The 17,974-nt window shown below is 41.1% G+C and overlaps 2 protein-coding genes and 1 non-coding gene across 3 annotated transcripts; all 3 read left to right on the top strand.

Moving 5' to 3' along the window:
- The first annotated feature begins 4,006 nt into the window (after positions 1-4,006).
- On the top strand, positions 4,007-10,891 carry LOC135558522 (calponin-2-like). Its single transcript, XM_064992381.1, has 7 exons — positions 4,007-4,217; positions 7,134-7,255; positions 7,552-7,618; positions 7,978-8,115; positions 8,598-8,714; positions 9,161-9,307; positions 9,494-10,891. The coding sequence occupies exons 1-7, from the start codon at positions 4,155-4,157 to the stop codon at positions 9,785-9,787; spliced, it is 948 nt and encodes a 315-aa protein (XP_064848453.1). The 5' UTR covers positions 4,007-4,154; the 3' UTR covers positions 9,788-10,891.
- A 1,208-nt stretch (positions 10,892-12,099) lies between these two features.
- LOC135558519 (small ribosomal subunit protein uS19) lies at positions 12,100-17,914 on the top strand. The gene is made up of 4 exons (XM_064992380.1): positions 12,100-12,190; positions 14,663-14,748; positions 15,179-15,413; positions 17,759-17,914. Exons 1-4 carry the CDS (start codon positions 12,188-12,190, stop codon positions 17,870-17,872), a joined length of 438 nt encoding a protein of 145 aa, XP_064848452.1. The 5' UTR covers positions 12,100-12,187; the 3' UTR covers positions 17,873-17,914.
- On the top strand, positions 14,804-14,936 carry LOC135559100 (small nucleolar RNA SNORA35). Its single transcript, XR_010458442.1, has one exon. It is a non-coding gene; the product is annotated as a small nucleolar RNA SNORA35 (small nucleolar RNA).
- Positions 17,915-17,974: the final 60 nt, after the last annotated feature.

Here is a 17,974-nt window from a genome sequence, read left to right as displayed (position 1 = left end):
GAACTGTTTGGCCATAATGACAATCGTAATGTTTGGAGGAAAAAGGGGGAGGCTTGCAAGCCGAAGAACACCATCCCAACCGTAAAGCACAGGGGTGGCAGCATCATGTTGTGGGGGTACTTTGCTGCAGGAGGGCTGATGCACTTCACAAAATAGATGGCATCATGAGGTAAGAAAATTATGTGGATATATTGAAAAACATCTCAAGACATCAGTCCAGTTAAAGCTTGGTTGCAAATGGGTCTTCCAAATGGACAATGACCCCAAGCATACTTCCAAAGTTCTGGGAAAATGGCTTAAGGACAACAAAGTCAAGGTATTGGAGTGGCCATCACAAAGCCCTGACCTCAATCCTATAGAAAATTTGTGGGAAGAACTGAAAAAACATGTGTGCGAGCAAGGAGGCCTACAAACCTGACTCAGTTACACCAGAATGGGCCAAAATTCACCCAACTTGTTGTGGGAAGCTTGTGGAAGGCTACCCAAAAGGTTTGACCCAAGTTAGAGGCCCAATTTAAAGGCAATCCTACCAAATACTAATTGAGTGTATGTAAACTTCTGACCCACTGGGAATGTGATGAAATAAATAAAAGCTGAAATAAATCATTCTCTCTACTATTATTTTTTCTTTATTTAACTAGGCAAGTCAGTTAAGAACAAATTCTTATTTTCAATGACGGCCTAGGAACAGTGGGTCAACTGCCTGTTCAGGGGCAGAACAACAGATTTGTACCTTGTCAGCTCCGGTTACTAGTCCAAACGCTCTAACCACTAGGCTACCTGGCTACCCAACATTCTTAAATTCTTAACTTGCAACCTTGAACTTGCAACCTTCCGGTTACTAGTCCAACACTCTAACCACTAGGCTACCCGATTTTTACTAGGATTAAATGTCAGGAATTGTGAAAAACTGAGTTTAAATGTATTTGGCTAAGGTGTATGTAAAGTTCTGACTTCAACTGTACTTCTGCCAGACACCCAAACCACCTGCAAGGATACAGCAGCAGCCAAACTCCCAGCCTGGTCTCATAGACTAGACGTAACATAGTGAATGTAAATCCGACACTCAAATTAGTATGATACTGTATGTTAGGTTTGGCATGGTTACATAAGACAGATGGTTACTTAAAGGCAAAAACAAAGTATGGTGGTTTGTCGTGCATATAACGCTAATGTCTAGCAGCTGAAAGGTTGCTAGTTTGAATCTCATCAGGGACAAATTTAACATTTTAGCTAATTAGCGACATTTCAACTACTTACTACTTATTAGCTACTTTGCAACCAAAGTTCCCTGTAATTTTTTTCGGCACTGAGCAAATTTCAGGTCTGCTGAGTGCAAACTTGAACTTTGTGAAATTCTGTGCAACTTCCAGCGCACCTTGACTGTGAACACTGAGGCTGTCCCCGCTTTAAGTTACAGTTTTAATTGTGGCCATGTAGGATACTGTTGCAATTTAATCATAATGTAGGCCTACCAGAGTGGTCCACCATCTAAAACGATGGAGAAAATGCATCCCATAACATTTTAACATTGAAATAGCTGTTCTATCATTCTGCCTACAGTAGAAGCCAGTGTGTGGTGTTCAATGTAGGCCTACATTCCATGAGACTTTAAAAAAAAAACATGCAGGGCTTGACATTAACCTGTTTATCCACTTGTCCTTCAGACAAGGATGTTGTTGTGTTGTTTAATGCAAGAAACAACTTTACAAAATAAAAAGCATTATTATTCCCATACCATTATTACAGAGAATGAGACAAAATATGCTTCCCTCAACCTATTGGCTACTTAGCTTATTCAAGCCTGTCTCAAAATACAACACTGCCCTTTAAAGACAAAAAAGCTCTTTACCTGACTCGCCTTTCAAAAATGTCTAGAAATGTATACGTTTTGTGCTCTCGTAGGAAGCAATCACCCCTATTGCTGACTACGAATTATCTATAACTGGACTAATAACTCACTAACTAACAAAGAATATGAACACAATGTGCACACATGGCTACATGCAGCTCTCGCTTTGATCTCAAAACAAGTGCATCTACTCACGAGCACTCATGCTGTAAACACAGTCCAGTTCAAAGTAAATGTCACAGATCCCATAGGGCGGCACACAATTGGTCCAGCATCGTTAGGGTTAGGCCGGGGGAAGGCCGTCATTGTAAATAAGATTTTTTTCTCAACTGACTTGTCTAGTAAAATAATGGTTAAATTTGACAAAAAATCCATATATGGCAATGGTCTATTTGCATATAGGCCTACTGCAGCTCTGATTGGTTATGCCGCACCGGTCTGTGTAAATTACGGGCTGAGTAGCGCTTGTCAATGCAATAGAATCCTACTCTGATGCATTCTGACTAGAACAAAGTTTGCATAGTTTGTTTGGTTTCAGTATGTTGCATTGAAAGTGGCTAATTTTGCGTTGATTCGATCACAATTGGCACAGTAAAGGGAAATGTTGATAGTGTTAAAAGGACAAACAGTGGTTACCAACCTTTTCTGAGTCAAGATCACTTTGAGTCAAAATGCACTGTTGTAGTACTTAGTGAAATAGGAAAAACATGCATTTTATGGCTTATGAAAGTGTTGAATACAAAGTGTTGACAGTGCTGAGTAAGAACTTACACATCAACTCACTCATAAAAACAGCATCTCTTTGCTGTTTTCGTTGACAGTTTCTCTCTAGTCATGGTTTTCAACGTTTTGAAATCTCACAGTATCAACTATAGGCCTATACTGCACTTCATTTGCTATATGGGCCTGCCGTGAAGGTAGAGTTTGTACCTTCAGACACATAAAATGGTTAAAAATGCCGACCAGGCCACAGTGCAGCTGAATCGGTGCACCTACCAACAACAGTCCGAGACAAAAAAAAAAAAAAAAAGTGTAACCTATAAATGTTTGTATTTTTTTACCCCCTTTTCTCCCCAATTTTGTGGTATCCAATTGGTAGTTACAGTCTTGTCTCATCGGTGGAACTCACAGAATAATAGGAAATAGCTTATGATACTGAATTGGGCTAAGGATGTTGGATAATGTTGTTGGTAGGTATCCAAATGAGTTCAGTATGACATTTTCATTTGAGACTAAGAAGTGTAATGTCATGGATTATCAAGATTTTCTCCCCAATTTCGTGGTATCCAATTGGTAGTTACAGTCTTGTCTCATCGGTGGAACTCACAGAATAATAGGAAATAGCTTATGATACTGAATTGGGCTAAGGATGTTGGATAATGTTGTTGGTAGGTATCCAAATGAGTTCAGTATGACATTTTCATTTGAGACTAAGAAGTGTAATGTCATGGATTATCAAGATAATATTCCAAAGACACAACGACACTAAGGCTGCATTTAGACAGCCAGCACAATTATGATTTTTTTTCTTCCATTTATCAAATCAGCTCTGAAAAAGAGCTGATGTGAAAAGATCTGATGTGATTGGTCAAAAGACTAATTAGTGGGGGGAAAAAACAGAATTGATCTGCCTTTCTGTCACTGAAGTGATATAAATGGACACTGAATTGACTTTACTTTTTTTTATCAGTGTTTTATGATGTTATTGTAGACAAAACTAACTGTGGTTTATAACAATGTAATGACACATAAATCATGATAATTTGTCTAATGTACGCTAAACTAAAATATTCGATAAATGTTTTATGTCGTGTTCTCGTTTGGATGTAGCCTACTAGTGATATTAACATTCTCAGAATTCCAAACCCCTTGAACGAGCAAAGGGGGTCCTTTACACTAAAAGAATGTGTCTCAAGAGTAGTATCATTACGTCATTCAGTAGCTCGTTTTGGTAGTTCCTCTTCTCAAACTTTTCCCGACGGTGATTCAAGACTCCATGACTGCTGGTTGGACCATAGGATACTCCCACCATTCAGGAATGTGGGACTTTCCTTCCATATAAGGACTTTTTGATATCAATCACGAGTCACTACCTAGACTCAGAAAGGGGAAGGTGGAGCCTAAAATCGATTAACGAAGCGTACAAGTTCGTGTAAGCATTTTTATTGGTTGCAAGAAAAAAGAAAGGAAGTGTTTAGTTCACTCCGGAGTTTAACTGGAAGAGAAACGAAAATAAAAGTATTTGCACAAAGAAACTGATACAAAGTATCTATACGAAAAACAAAGGAACTCGTTTATAATAATGTCTGGCTCATCATTTAACAGAGGTCCTGCTTATGGGTTTTCTGCAGAAGTCAAAAGCAAGGTAAGTGTTCACGGAAGGGAGTAAAGTGCGAATGAATCATTTGCCTTATGGTAGTAGCCTATAGCGTTAGTGAGGTTTATTACGGAAAACTTGATTTATTTATTGAAAAATGTGTATGCCTAGGTCTTTTAGGCTACATAGGCTGAGTGTAAAGATAATTAGGTGGAACGGGCAAAGCTACTATACTTTTGGAATGACCTAAATAAAGCGGGAAACTTTTATCAAATTACAAGTTTTACCGGCTAAGCACATATGTTTGATAACACTGTTCATTAATATGACAAAATGCTAATTTAAAAAAAACTTTAGTTTGTTTTAAGTAGTTGGTTTACTTTTGGGAAGCGCTTAAAAAGGCATGGGCGTTGCCCGTGTTGGCAATGTATATTTTCTTGTGGTAAGTTAAAAATCCCTATACTGTCCCATTACATAGAGAAACTGGTCAGTACAACACTGTAGGTCTTTCATGCATCCATCCATCCATCCATGTCCCTGAGTTTGTCACCCATCCAGAGGTCACACAGTCCTATCACGAGAACAACTGCTACATCCTGCGCTGTGGTGGATTGGGGCCTTGGTGAATGGCTATTGTAGTGCGCAGTGCGCTTACGTGCGTAATATGACAATTGGCATCGCAAAACAATCCAAATAGAAATATGTTCTCTTTTTGAACATGTGCACTTTCAAAAGTAAACGTTGACAGGAGACAGTGCCAGTGTTTTCTGGTGACCGGTAGTATAGCTGTTAGAGAGGCGAGCTAGCAACCCGGAGGGTTGCCAGTTCGAATCCCGGTCCGACTGGAAAAATTTGTCGGGAAGTGAGCAGGCAACCGGAGGTTTGCTTCTACCAAATCGGTTGGACCTTGTGTGTACTTGACCAATTAAGTGATCTTAGATTAAGTTTATCTGCAAATGCCCTTCATCCAAAACATCAATGACAGTGTGGGTGGCACAACCAGGAGTTAACCTACTACTGTATCCCTCGGGCCAAATATAACTGTTTTATCACAAATTTACAGTGACGATTTAGAGCGTTTGTGTTCCTGTACTTATTTATTTTTTTGTAATCGTGTGGTACACTTTTACAGTGTAATGGGATAAATTAAATTGAAATGCTTTGCAAAGTTCACCAACCTGGCTCTTCACTTATGTAAATAGAGAATAATGACTATAATATTATTTTTGTTTATCTTTCATAAACAACTAACTTTACCCATCATGTTCCAAGTTATGTTATACAAAGGAATACTCAGGTCCCCATGTTACTACCCTGATCCATTTAACTGCAGATTACACATAGCAGATGCATGTGCATTGTGTTCTTCTGTGTCTGAGACCAAGCAATGTGTCTTTTACCACCAGGTGATTTATTGTTTGCATTCCTTGGCTGAGTCCTTATATTGGCGAGGGTTTTCCAGTGGTCCTCAGAACAGTGTACGGGTAGCCAAGTGGATGTAAAGCTGGTGGTTTCCTCTCATACCAATGAATGATGTCCATTGTCTCTGGTATTTCCTGCCGTTAATGATGTAGCAATGCAATGTGAAGTATTGAAGTGTTGTTATTCAAGGAGTTTTTCCTCCTTGACTAGGCCCCTTAACAATTCTAGATGGTAGGTGAAATTATGGTTAACCCAGACGTTGGAACTGATCCACTAGACAAGACTATCAAATGTGTTTTTTGAGAACGTAATAGTGGCCCATGTTTAATCCATTTGATTTAAACTCCTTCAACTAACAGTCTCATTCCCCATGATCTAAATTGTGCCGCGGAATGAATTCCTTGAGTTCACCATGCCTCTTGAAATTACATCTTTCAAATGTCCTGTGGGCAATTAAAGCAGTCAATGTTGTTATAATTGGGGGATAATCAAATGAAGCAAATATATAATGACAGGACCGGTTTGCCCAGAAAGTCCTTTATTCGGTTGTACTTAAAGTTCCGCTTCACATTTTAGCCGCGGAGGGAAATTTGTGGAGAATATTTTGACCCTATTCCTCAGTCTTACTATTCTTTGGTATGTATTTGTAACTTCAACCTCAAAATGCATTGTTGCGAGATATAGACCTTTTGAAAAATACTTTCTGTAACTTTCTGTACAAACATTGCAGTGTTTTTGCATTTCTATTTGTAGTAGCATTTTCATAGTAAGATCAACACTACAGATATATGACGTTTTCTAAACGTTGTTTTTAGTGCCAGTTTCCATCTTCACACTTTGATTATTTACTCAACCAAAGTATTTACAAATCAGGATAACAGTTTAAACACCCTCTCAACAAGGAATGCAGCGTCAAATTGCATAGTTTAACTCTCCCCTATACCATGCAGCTGCCTTCCTGTGCTTCAAGGAGATTTAGGTGGTTTTAACCGAACAGGATGCGTGCGCGTTTTGTGTTTGAGTTAATGTCAGTGTTGGCTCTGTAAGGGCTGTTAAACAGCAAGAATAACACACAAAGTTATCCCAATTGGTTGACACTGTGAATCATGGTTTTGGGGCCGCCCATAATAAACTCTTGAGAGAGAATTTTAACACGCACAAACCATAATATTCTTTATTTCTGCTGTGGTTCTGGAAATGCAAACGCCCACTACCAAGTCATCAATTGATGATGAGTACTTCCGCACATACGTTAGTAGCACTTTTTTAAATACGGGAATTACCTGGTAAAATAGTTATTACACTGTAATAATCTATGAATTACTACTTTGTTTCTTTGGGATTCATTCAAACAAGAAGCAATGGCCACCATTAGGTACCAGATAATTCTACACAATTGGTAACTATTTGAAGTACCCATTGGAAAGTTTTCTCCTAAATACCAGTGGAAACATTACTGTAAAATAAAGTGTAACCTACATGTTGTGCAATTTTTTTCCAAGTTATAAAGGTCTCCTATAATTAACTTTTGACCTTCCCCAGATTGCTGGAAAGTACGACCCTCAGCGAGAGGAGGAGCTAAAGGTCTGGATCGAGGATACGACCGGATGTGACATCGGGGAAGACTTCCAGAAAGGCCTGAAAAATGGCGTCATCTTGTGCAAGTATGTTTCTGAATAGGGCCAGGATCCGTCATCACGTCCCTATGTACAATGTGGCTTTATTGACCCATAAAGCTACACATTTTATGGCACCAGCCAATGCATTCAACCAAAGACATCACTCATAAACGTTCTGCTAGCTACAACATTATACATCAAATCATACAATCCATTACATATGTCCTGTCTGTCCTCCTTGCTGTGGGTTTTACTGCAATATAGACCCTTTTCTCCTCTGATTCCTTCTGTTGCCTATGAAGTGCTGCAGTCTAAGTAAGCAAACTCTCTTCCTCCCCTAGACTGATCAACAAACTTCAACCTGGCTCTGTGAAAAAGATCAACTCGTCCACCATGAACTGGCATCAGGTGAGCTGCTTGGATTGTTCTCTCTACGTGAACAGACTTGAACTGTACTTTACCAGCTGGTTTTCCAGTTAGAGAATATATCTGAGCTGTTGTGCTGACCAAGCCTGTTTTTTTACTAGCTTAAAAGCAGAGGTAGATTGTTATTATTAGAGGTGCAACTCTGGACCAGTGAGTTTACTGAAATAGAATTTGGGTTAGAATCTGAAATATAGTGAGACCTCAGTGTGCTAGAGGGATCCTTTTTGCTCAATGGCTTGTGATGGCCTCGTTATAGGTGTGACTTCCTAAAATCTACCTTCATGCAATTATTGAGAAGCTCTTTACTCATCTTTTCTTCTTATGCACTCGTCTGGTTCTAGCTGGAGAACATCACCAACTTCATCAAATCTATCCAAATGTACGGCCTGAAGCCCCATGATATCTTTGAGGCCAACGACCTGTTTGAGAGTGGGAACATGACCCAGGTCCAGAGCACACTTCTGTCTCTCGCCGGCACGGTAAAACTTGTCAAACTCATTTTTATGGTTGCATCCCTTATGAGAATCTTCTGTATTTGAACTGTGTAATTGCCACTTGCATAAATTGCTTGACTTTGTTGAACAGAGCATTACTGCATGTCAGGGTAGGGTAGCTGGGACGGCAGGGTAGCCTAGTGGTTAGAGAGTTGGACTAGGAAGTTCAAACCCCCGAGCTGACAAGGTACTTATCTGTCGTTCTGCCCCTGAACAGGCAGTTGTTCTTAGGCCGTCATTGAAAATAAGAATTTGTTCTTAACTGACTTGCCTGGTTAAATAAAGGTAAAATTTAAAAAATTCAAATGTTCCAGACGCTAAAATAATGGTGTCTCGTCTTCATCCACATATGGTGTCAGAAGCGGGATGTAAATACAGCCCCCTCCTGAATAAGCTCATAGAATTGTGTCCAGTAAAATCTTGGGGCATCCAACAGTGACTGGATTTCTGTACACTTTCCCCTGCAGGCCAAGACCAAGGGCTGCCAGTCCCGAGTGGACATTGGGGTGAAGTACGCAGACAAACAGGAGAGGCTATTCGACGAGGAGAAGATGAAGGCCGGACAGTGTGTCATTGGACTGCAGGCAAGAGGGAATGTGTTGACAGTGATACCACTGAAGAACATGTTGTTCTTTTTGCTGTTGCCAGCTCTGTTGCCGTCTTGCCAAACAAAAAGACATCCGTAGCAAAGCTAACCAATACATATTGCTCACAGCCTTTTATAACAGGCTAAGGCAGAGACAGACTGGCATCCATGCTATTGTTCTTATAAAACTCATATTTTATTTAAGCTTTTCATAACTTCTATTTGTTTTGGATACTTCTTATTGAATGTAGGGTTACATCAATTATTCCTAACTTTACTATGCCCTTTGGCATGACTTCTATTTCAGCCAAGAACAATATTGTTGATTTGATATCTACTCAGGCATTCTGTCTGTCTGAAAGTCTCCATCTAAAGGGGGGTTGTAATTTTCCATTCATCCTTTGCTGTTTTCCTTTTATAACTGATATCTGTCTCTCTCTGCAGATGGGGACGAATAAGTGTGCCAGCCAGGCGGGCATGAATGCATACGGCACCAGGAGGCACCTCTACGATCCCAAGGCTCACATCCTGCCCCCCATGGACAACTCCACCATCAGTCTGCAAATGGGTACCAACAAGGGGGCCAGTCAGGTAGAAGTCCATGTGTAGAAAAGCAAATGCAAGTTCTCATTAATTTCACCATGTCTTAACTCAATCAAGGTATCAATATTGTCAATGAGGGACATAACTGCACTAGTAAACTTTGGCTTTTACTAACGGATTCTTGCTTATTTTAATTCACTGCTACATATGAATTAGTTATCTTCCTCTCCGCAGGCTGGCATGACAGCTCCAGGAACCCGCCGTGCCATCTATGACCAGAAGCTGGGCACAGACAAATGTGACAACAGCACCATGTCACTGCAGATGGGCTCCAATGCAGGTGCCAATCAGAGCGGGCAGAACTTTGGCCTGGGTCGTCAGATCTACAACGCCAAGTACTGCCCCAAGAACGAGGAGGAGCAGAATGGGGCCGGAGCCGAATATGTCCCTGACTACCAAGACGAGGGTTACCAAGAATTCAAAGATGAAGCGGTGCCGGTGTACCAGCAAGAGGGGACAGATTATTAAAAGGGGGGTGTGCTGGTTGAAAACAGAAGAAACATCAAGAAAGGCTTTTTCAAAGTTATTTGTTACATAGAATTTTCCGCCTTTTGGTTGATCTCCTTTTGGTATTGGACAATAGTGCCCTCTTGCCCACATTTAAGCACCGGTTAGGACCAATGTTAGACATATCTCACATGTACTATGCATTAGTAGGTTTTTATATTCCTGTTGAAATGGCTATGCTTATGTGTTTTTAAAGTGTAACCACTAAAGCCAGTACTGTTGTCTGGGCTGTGATTAGCTTTTATATCCCAATGATTAGCTTTTAGTAAAGTACCAAAGCCCTCTTGCCAGTTTCCCCCTCAACAACTGTTTGCCATTGGTACATTTAAATGTTTATGCCAATTTTTATTATCTTCAGGCAAATATTGCCTGGAATCCATCTTTGAAAGGACCCAATAGAATTCAATTATTACAAATCCCCAGTTCAAAAATGGACTGTTCCATAATTGTAATTTACCTATCCTTGTACCAAAGGTCATATTGTTAATGTAACCTATATACATTTTATATTACCATAATTGATGTGAATTTGTGGTAATTATTTGTATCCATTCAGTATTTTTACTTGGTAATCTAAAAGTCAACAAGATGTATCTGTTTGGACCTTCGAAACAAACCACCGTCCACGTTTTTCATGTATGCCAACTGTATACTTTCTTTGGAGGAACTATTTCCTTTGTTTGCATAACCAGAGCAACTGGAGCCAAGGTTGTTTTCTTTGGCTTGGAGTATCTTGGGGAAAAAACATTCAGGCTTTCAACATTCCAAGCTGAATACTGGACTCATTTTGTCAATTTTCTTCATTGTATAATGTTTTAATGGATTCACTGATAAGAGGATCAAACATATTTTCGATTTTGAACTCTGTCATTCAATGTGATTATTTATATATAGTTTTTGTTAAGTGTTTTGTACCGACTCTGAAGGGAAATTTGCTCTAACTACCTTTTTGGTTTTATATATATTCTTTGGGCTTTCCTTTCAATCCATATTTTCATTATAAATAAACATTTATGGAAGTTGGGGAAATATGTGTGAATAAAGACATACATTGTATACAAACTAGCCTGATGTTACAATTATAGAGTGTCTCATTAGTTACATGGTTATCATAACTTAGGCTACGATCATTAGATCATGTGGCTTTAATTAGGACATAAACAATGTCTGCGTTCCATAGCCTAACATACTAATTGCATGGTATGTGAAAAATGCAGTGTAGTCGGCATGGGATTTTGAGTCAATTGGGTCACTGATGGAATAGAGAAGTACTTTTGGGAATTTAGTGTATGTGGACACCTGTTAGACAAACATCTCATTCCAAAATCATGGGCATTAATGTGGAGTTTGTCCAACCTTTGCTGCTATAACAGCCTCCACTTTTCTGGGAAGGCTTTCCATTAGATGTTGGAACATTGCTGTGGGGACTTGCTTCCATTCAGCCACGAGCATGCTTCCAATTCGTTTCATGGGGTTTAGGTAAGGGCTCTGTGCAGGTCAGTCAAGTTCTTCCACACCGATCTCAACAAACCATTTCTGTATGGACCTCGCTTTGTGCCCGAGGGGCATTGTCATGCTGAAACAGGTAAGGGCCTTCCCCAAACTTGCCACAAAGTTGGAAGCACAGAATCATCTAGATTCCAGCCATTACAATGAACCCATCCTCCTATAGCTCCTCCCACCAGCCTCCTCTGGTACCAGGTAAGGTGGGTTGACATCACATAGAATTTCTTAGCAATTTTCATACAGACATACGGGTATTACATGTCTTGTTCTTGCACATGTTTGTTTCTAGGTTGTCCACCCACAGCAGAAGCTCTGTTGTATGGCACTTTGCAGTTTCAGAAGGAGATCACGCGTGAGAAGAAAATTAAGATCTGGTACTGAAATCAGGACCTCTTTCTACATGGTTTATTTATAGATGGTGAATGACTTTATACGGCACATAATCAGGATAACATTGTACTGTGTATGAACATTATCAGGTGTGGTGGGCTGGGTGTCTTTTAATATAATGTGTTTTCTCTTACCACCTGCCTTTGTGTTATTCCATGTTAGATATATTTTTGTGTGACAGCTGTAAAGAAAGATGACACAAATTGTTTAGCTGTTTGTTTTCATTTGGATATCTCCTATAGAAGTATCCCGACTATGGTGAGTGACTTCAACTTGAATGGAAGTTGCACTGTTTGATGTTTGATGAAGATTAAAGTTATTGTACAATACCTCCACCTACCGGTCCAGTGAAATATACAAATATTTTGCCTGGCCGGAAATAGATAGCCGGATGTCTCTACGAGTCGCGCGATATTAGCACAAACGAGACTTCGGAACATTCTTTTCACCGGAACATCAGGCAAAATGGTAGGGCCCCAATTTTACAAGAACCTGCATTTGACCATCTATGTCCATCTCAGCTAAGTTATAATACATTTGATTTATTAAACCATACAGTGCAATGCATCACTACGTATCAATTGATACATTGGTGAATTTTAGGATGAAACATTATTGACGCTACCACAAAGCTTGGGATGCATGTTAAGCTCATACGATTGCCTGCAGTGCTAATGCTAGCTTTCTGTTTATTTACCGAGTCAGGTTTAGTCATTTAGAGACATTTTTAATTATTTAACCAGGTGGGTTAGTTGAGAACAAGTTCTCATTTACAACCGCGACCTGGCCAAGATAAAGCACAGCAGTTCGACACATACAACACAGAGTTACCCTCGGATTAAACAAACATACAGTCAATAATAAATAAAAAGTCTATATACTGTGTGTTTCAATGAGGTAAGATAAGGGAGGTAAGGCAATAAATAGGCCGTGGTGGCTAATTACAATATACCAATTAAACACTGGGGTGATAGATGTGCAGAAGATGAATGTGCAAGTAGAGATTCATAGATGATGGGCTATGTACAGGTGCAGTGATCTGTGAGAAGCTCTGACAGCTGGTGCTTAAAGCTAGTACGGGAGATACGAGTCCAGTTTCAGTGATTTTTGCAGTTCGTTCCAGTCATTGGCAGCAGAGAGCTGTAAGGAAAGGCGGCCAAAGGAGGAATTGGCTTTTGGGGAATGACCTGTGAGATATACCTGCTGGAGCGCATGCTACGAGTGGGTGCTGCTATGGTGACCAGTGAGCTGAGATAAGGCGGAGCTTTACCTAGCATAGACTTGTAGATGACCTGGGGGCCAACGAGAGTACAGGTCGCAGTGGTGGGTAGTATATGGGGCTTTGGTGACAAAACGGATGGCACTGTGATAGACTGCATCCAATTTGTTGAGTAGCGTGTTAGAGGCTATTTTGTAAATGACATCGCCGAAGTCCAGGATCGGTAGGAAGGTCAGTTTTACGAGGGTATGTTTGGCAGCATGAGTGAAGGATGCTTTGTTGTGAAATAGGAAGCTGATTCTAGATTCAATTTTGGATTGGAGATGCTTAATGTGAGTCTGGAAGGAGAGTTTACAGTCTAGCCAGACACCTAGGTATTTGTAGTTGTCCACATATTCTAAGTCAGAACTGTCCAGGGTAGTGATGCTGGTCGGGCGGGCAGGTGCGGGCGGCGATCGGTTGAAGAGCGTGCATTTAGTTTGACTTGCATTGAAGAGCAGTTGGGGGCCACGGAAGGAGAGTTGTGTGGCATTGAAGCTCGTCTGGAGGTTAGTTAACAGTGTCCAAAGAAGGGCCAGAGGTATACAGAATGGTGTCGTCTACGTAGAGGTGGATCAGAGAATCACCAGCAGCAAGAGCAACATCATTGATGTATACCAAGAAGAGAGTCAACTGTTCTACCTTATTATTATTCAACCATGCTGGTCATTTATGAACATTTGAACATCTTGGCCATGTTCTGTTATAATCTCTACCCGGCACAGCCAGAAGAGGACTGGCCACCCCACATAGCCTGGTTTCTTCCTAGGTTTTGGCCTTTCTAGGGAGTTTTTCCTAACCACCGTGCTTCTACACCTGCATTGCTTGCTGTTTGGGGTTTTAGGCTGGGTTTCTGTACAGCACTTTGGGATATCAGCTGATGTACGAAGGGCTATATAAATAAATTTGATTTGATCTGTTTAACCTGGCTTTCGAAGACCTTAGAGAGGCAGTATAGAATAGATATAGGTCTGTAGCAGTTTGGGTCTAGAGTGTCTCCCCCTTTGAAGAGGGGGAGACAGCTTTCCGGCAGCTCGCGGCAGCTTTCCAATCTTTGGGAACCTCAGACGATACGAAGAGAGGTTGAACAGGCTAGTAATAGGGGTTTCAACAATTTCGGGAGATAATTTTAGAGAGGGTCCAGATTGTTTAGCCTGGCTGATTTGTAGGGGTCCTGATTTTGCAGCTTTTTCAAAACATCAGCTATCTGGATTTGGGTAAAGGAGAAATGGGGAGGCTTGGGCGAGTTGCTGTGGGTGGTGCAGGGCAGTTGACTGAGGTAGGGGTAGCCGTAGAAAAATCCTTATAAAAATTCTCAATTATAGTGGATTTATCGGTGGTGACAGTCCCAGCCTCAGTGCAGTGGGCAGCTGGGGGGAGTTGTTCTTATTCTCTATGGACTTTAGTGTCCCAGAACTTTTTTGAGTTAGTGCTACAGGATGCACATTTCTGTTTCAAAAACCTAGCCTTGGCTTTCCTAGCTTCCTGTGTATATTGGTTCCTAACTTCCCTGAAAAGTTGCATATCACAGGGGATTCCGAAGTAAGCACGACAGCACTCTACTAACACATAGTGGCTATAACTATTATTAATTATATTCCTAATGAACGTCTCGTTTTAACACTCATTTTTGTTGGCCGTCAATATCCACTGTGTTAAAGTAGTTTGCATGATTTCTCTAGGCGGATGTCGAGATCAAGAAGAAGCGTACCTTCAGGAAGTTCACCTACAGAGGTGTGGACCTGGACCAGCTTCTGGACATGTCCTAGTGAGTAAATCAATTCATCTAGTAAATGCGCCACTACATTTGGCAATATTGCTGTTTGCATTGTGGTATTTCGGTGAAAGCTCAGCCCTTTCTGAGTGTAACCATCATAACAATGCTAGATGAACCCCATCTTGCAGAAGGGTGAGGTCTGACAGTGGCGTTCTCTCTTTCGAAAGTTGGGTACATTATTATGGCAACTGGCATGCTGTGTTCCATTTTCATTCGTTTTCTCAATTTCGCATGTAATAAAATACATATCGTTACATAATTACTTGGACTATGACTAAATATGTGAAATTCTAGAGGCTATTTTGGTACAGTCTGGATTTCAATGTTTAATTAACTTCCCTGTAGATGTCTGCTATTTGGACCCGATGCTGAATGTTAATCTGAAAGTATGTCTGACTGCATCATGCCGCCTCTCCTCCAGTGAACAGCTGATGCAGCTGTACTGCGCCCGCCAGAGGAGGAGACTTAACCGTGGCCTTCGCCGCAAGCAGCAGTCCCTCCTGAAGCGCCTGCGTAAGGCCAAGAAGGAGGCTCCCCCCATGGAGAAGCCCGAGGTGGTGAAGACTCACCTTAGGGACATGGTCATCCTGCCTGAGATGGTTGGCTCCATGGTCGGAGTGTACAACGGAAAGACCTTCAACCAGGTTGAAATCAAGGTGAGGTTATGGGAAAGATCTATGGGTAGGCTTGGGCGGTTTCCAGATTGCCATACCTTCATACCAACCTTGTGCTGTCCTGGGAAATTTGGTAATACCAACACTGAACACAAGGGGTATTATTTTGGGGGCTCCAGGTGGGGCAGCGGTCTGGCGGGGCACAATTTGGCCCAGCGTCTTCCAGGTTTGGTCTGGCATTGTAAATAAGAATTTGTTCTTAACTGACTTGCCTAGTTAAATAGAAACTGTCTAACCTCACTGAGCCTCTAATCCAAAGGTTAGCAGTGCTAATAGGTTAATGTAAAATTCCATATTGAATGCTAGCTAAATGCTAAAGAGTGCATTGTGAACATTTTATAGTCTCTGACATTAACTATTTACAGTACAGACATCCCAGCTCAGTTATACAAGGAACTAAAAAATACTACTCAGTTTGCTGCACTCAACAAAACATTTTTAGACAGCAAGGCTTTTGATCCAAAAGGAGATTCTTTGCTGTTACCAAGATAAGTTTGGTTTTGCGAGAGCTAATCAGGTAGAACGAAACCAAATGCACAACTGCATAGCAGTTAGCACATTTCAGACAGTTAATGTAATAGTAATAAGATACACTATGGCCAAAAGTATGTGGACACCCCTTCAAGTTATTGGATTCAACTATTTCAGCCACACCTGTTTCAGACAGGTGTTTAAAATCAAGCACACTGCCATGCAATCTCCATAGACAGACATTGGCAGTAGAATAGCTCAGTGACTCAACGTGGCACCGTCATCCAACAAGTCAGTTCGTCTATTTTCTGCCCTGCTAGAGCTGCCCCAGTCAACTGTAAGTGCTGTTATTATGAAGTGGAAACGTCTAGGAGCAACAACGGCTCAGCCGCAAAGTGGTGGGTTTATTTATTTAACTAGGCAAGTCGGTTATTAAGAACAAATTATTGTTTTCAATGAAGGCCAAGGAACTGTGGGTTAACTGCCTTGTTCAGGGGTAGAAGAACAGATTTTTACCTTGTCAATTTGGGGATTCGATCTTGCAACCTTCCGGTTAATAGTCCAACGCTCTAACCACTAGGCTACCTGCACCCACAAGCTCACAGAAAAAGACCGCCAAGTGCTGAAACGTGTAGCGCGTAAAAATGGTTTGTCCTCGGTTGCAACACTCATTACCAAGTTCTAAACTGCCCCTGGAAACAACTTCAGCACAATAACAATTTGTTAGGAGCTTCATGAAATGGGTTTCCATGGCCGAGCAGCCTCACACAAGGAAGGCCTTTTTTGGGGGAGGCCCTTTCCTGTTTCAGCATGACAATACCCCTGTGCAGAAAGCGAGGTCCATAGAGAAATGGTTTGTTGAGATTGGTGTGGAAGAACTTGACTGGCCTGCACAGAGCCCAATTTTGGGGTGAATTGGAACACAGACTGCAAGCCAGGCCTAATCGCCCAACATCGGTGCCCGACCTCACTAATGCTCTTGTGGCTTAATGGAAGTCCCTGCAGCAAGTCCCTTTCCAGAAGAGTGGAGGCTGTTATATCAGCAAAGGGGGTACCATCTCCATAAAACAAAAATGTACCTTTACATATACAGGTTTTTCTCATTGAGATAACATCTCTTTTCCAGGAGAGACCTGGTCCATATCAATGCCCGTGATTTTGGAATGAGATTTTTTGACACATGTCCACATACCTTTGGCATTGTTGTGTATCTAGCTGGCAAATATTTAGTTGTGAATTCCATACTATTACTAGGTCACCTGGCGCGTGCTGCACAACAGTGAGTGACTGAAGGCTACGGTCTCGTCACTGTGCTTGTAAACAAACACCATGTTACTGGGGACTACCAGTATGCTTCATCGTGAATATGTGACGGGTGAAATGACGAACTCAATCTGCTTTATCTCCTAGTTAAAAAGTAACGACAAATATCCAAATTCATTAAACTTCAAATATGGTTTTAATCGGTATGGAAAAGCCTTTCCATGGCTATTTCCAAATTCCCTGTTATACCGTCCAAGCCTACTAGACACCACAATGGCACCTCCCGAGATTACGATTGTAAATAACTTTTTGTATTTTACTTTTTGCAAGGGATTTTGCATCCATTGACCTGCATGTCACTTGCCTATTACTTGATTTGCCTCACTGTATTTTTGAAGCCTTTGGTAACAGTCACAGATTTTTGTGTTGTCCATAAATGTTTTGGTCCTGCATCAGTCTTGGCCTTAAAAGTTTTATGTCTGACGCTGTCAGTGCACAATGTACTGTAGTAGTTGTGGTACAGGTGTATTCTAGTTGTCTAAGTAACAGGATTGTCCTGCTCCTTACTAACAATTTTACATTTCTCTCTCCAGCCTGAGATGTGCGGCCACTACCTGGGGGAGTTCTCTATCACCTACAAGCCAGTCAAGCACGGTCGCCCCGGTATCGGAGCTACACATTCTTCCCGTTTCATCCCACTGAAATAGAAGGGCTGCTGTCTTTGTATAAATAAAAATGAGGTCCCCACACTTTTCTGTTGGCTTTTAATTTAAATATGTTTTGTTCTGTTTGCCTTAATTTGTATCCAT

This window comes from Oncorhynchus masou, chromosome 17 (assembly GCF_036934945.1).
Source record: "Oncorhynchus masou masou isolate Uvic2021 chromosome 17, UVic_Omas_1.1, whole genome shotgun sequence".
NCBI classification, from domain to species: Eukaryota; Metazoa; Chordata; class Actinopteri; order Salmoniformes; family Salmonidae; genus Oncorhynchus; species Oncorhynchus masou.
The sequence above is the reverse complement of the archived record's forward strand: the minus strand, read 5'-3'. Positions and strand labels throughout refer to the sequence as shown.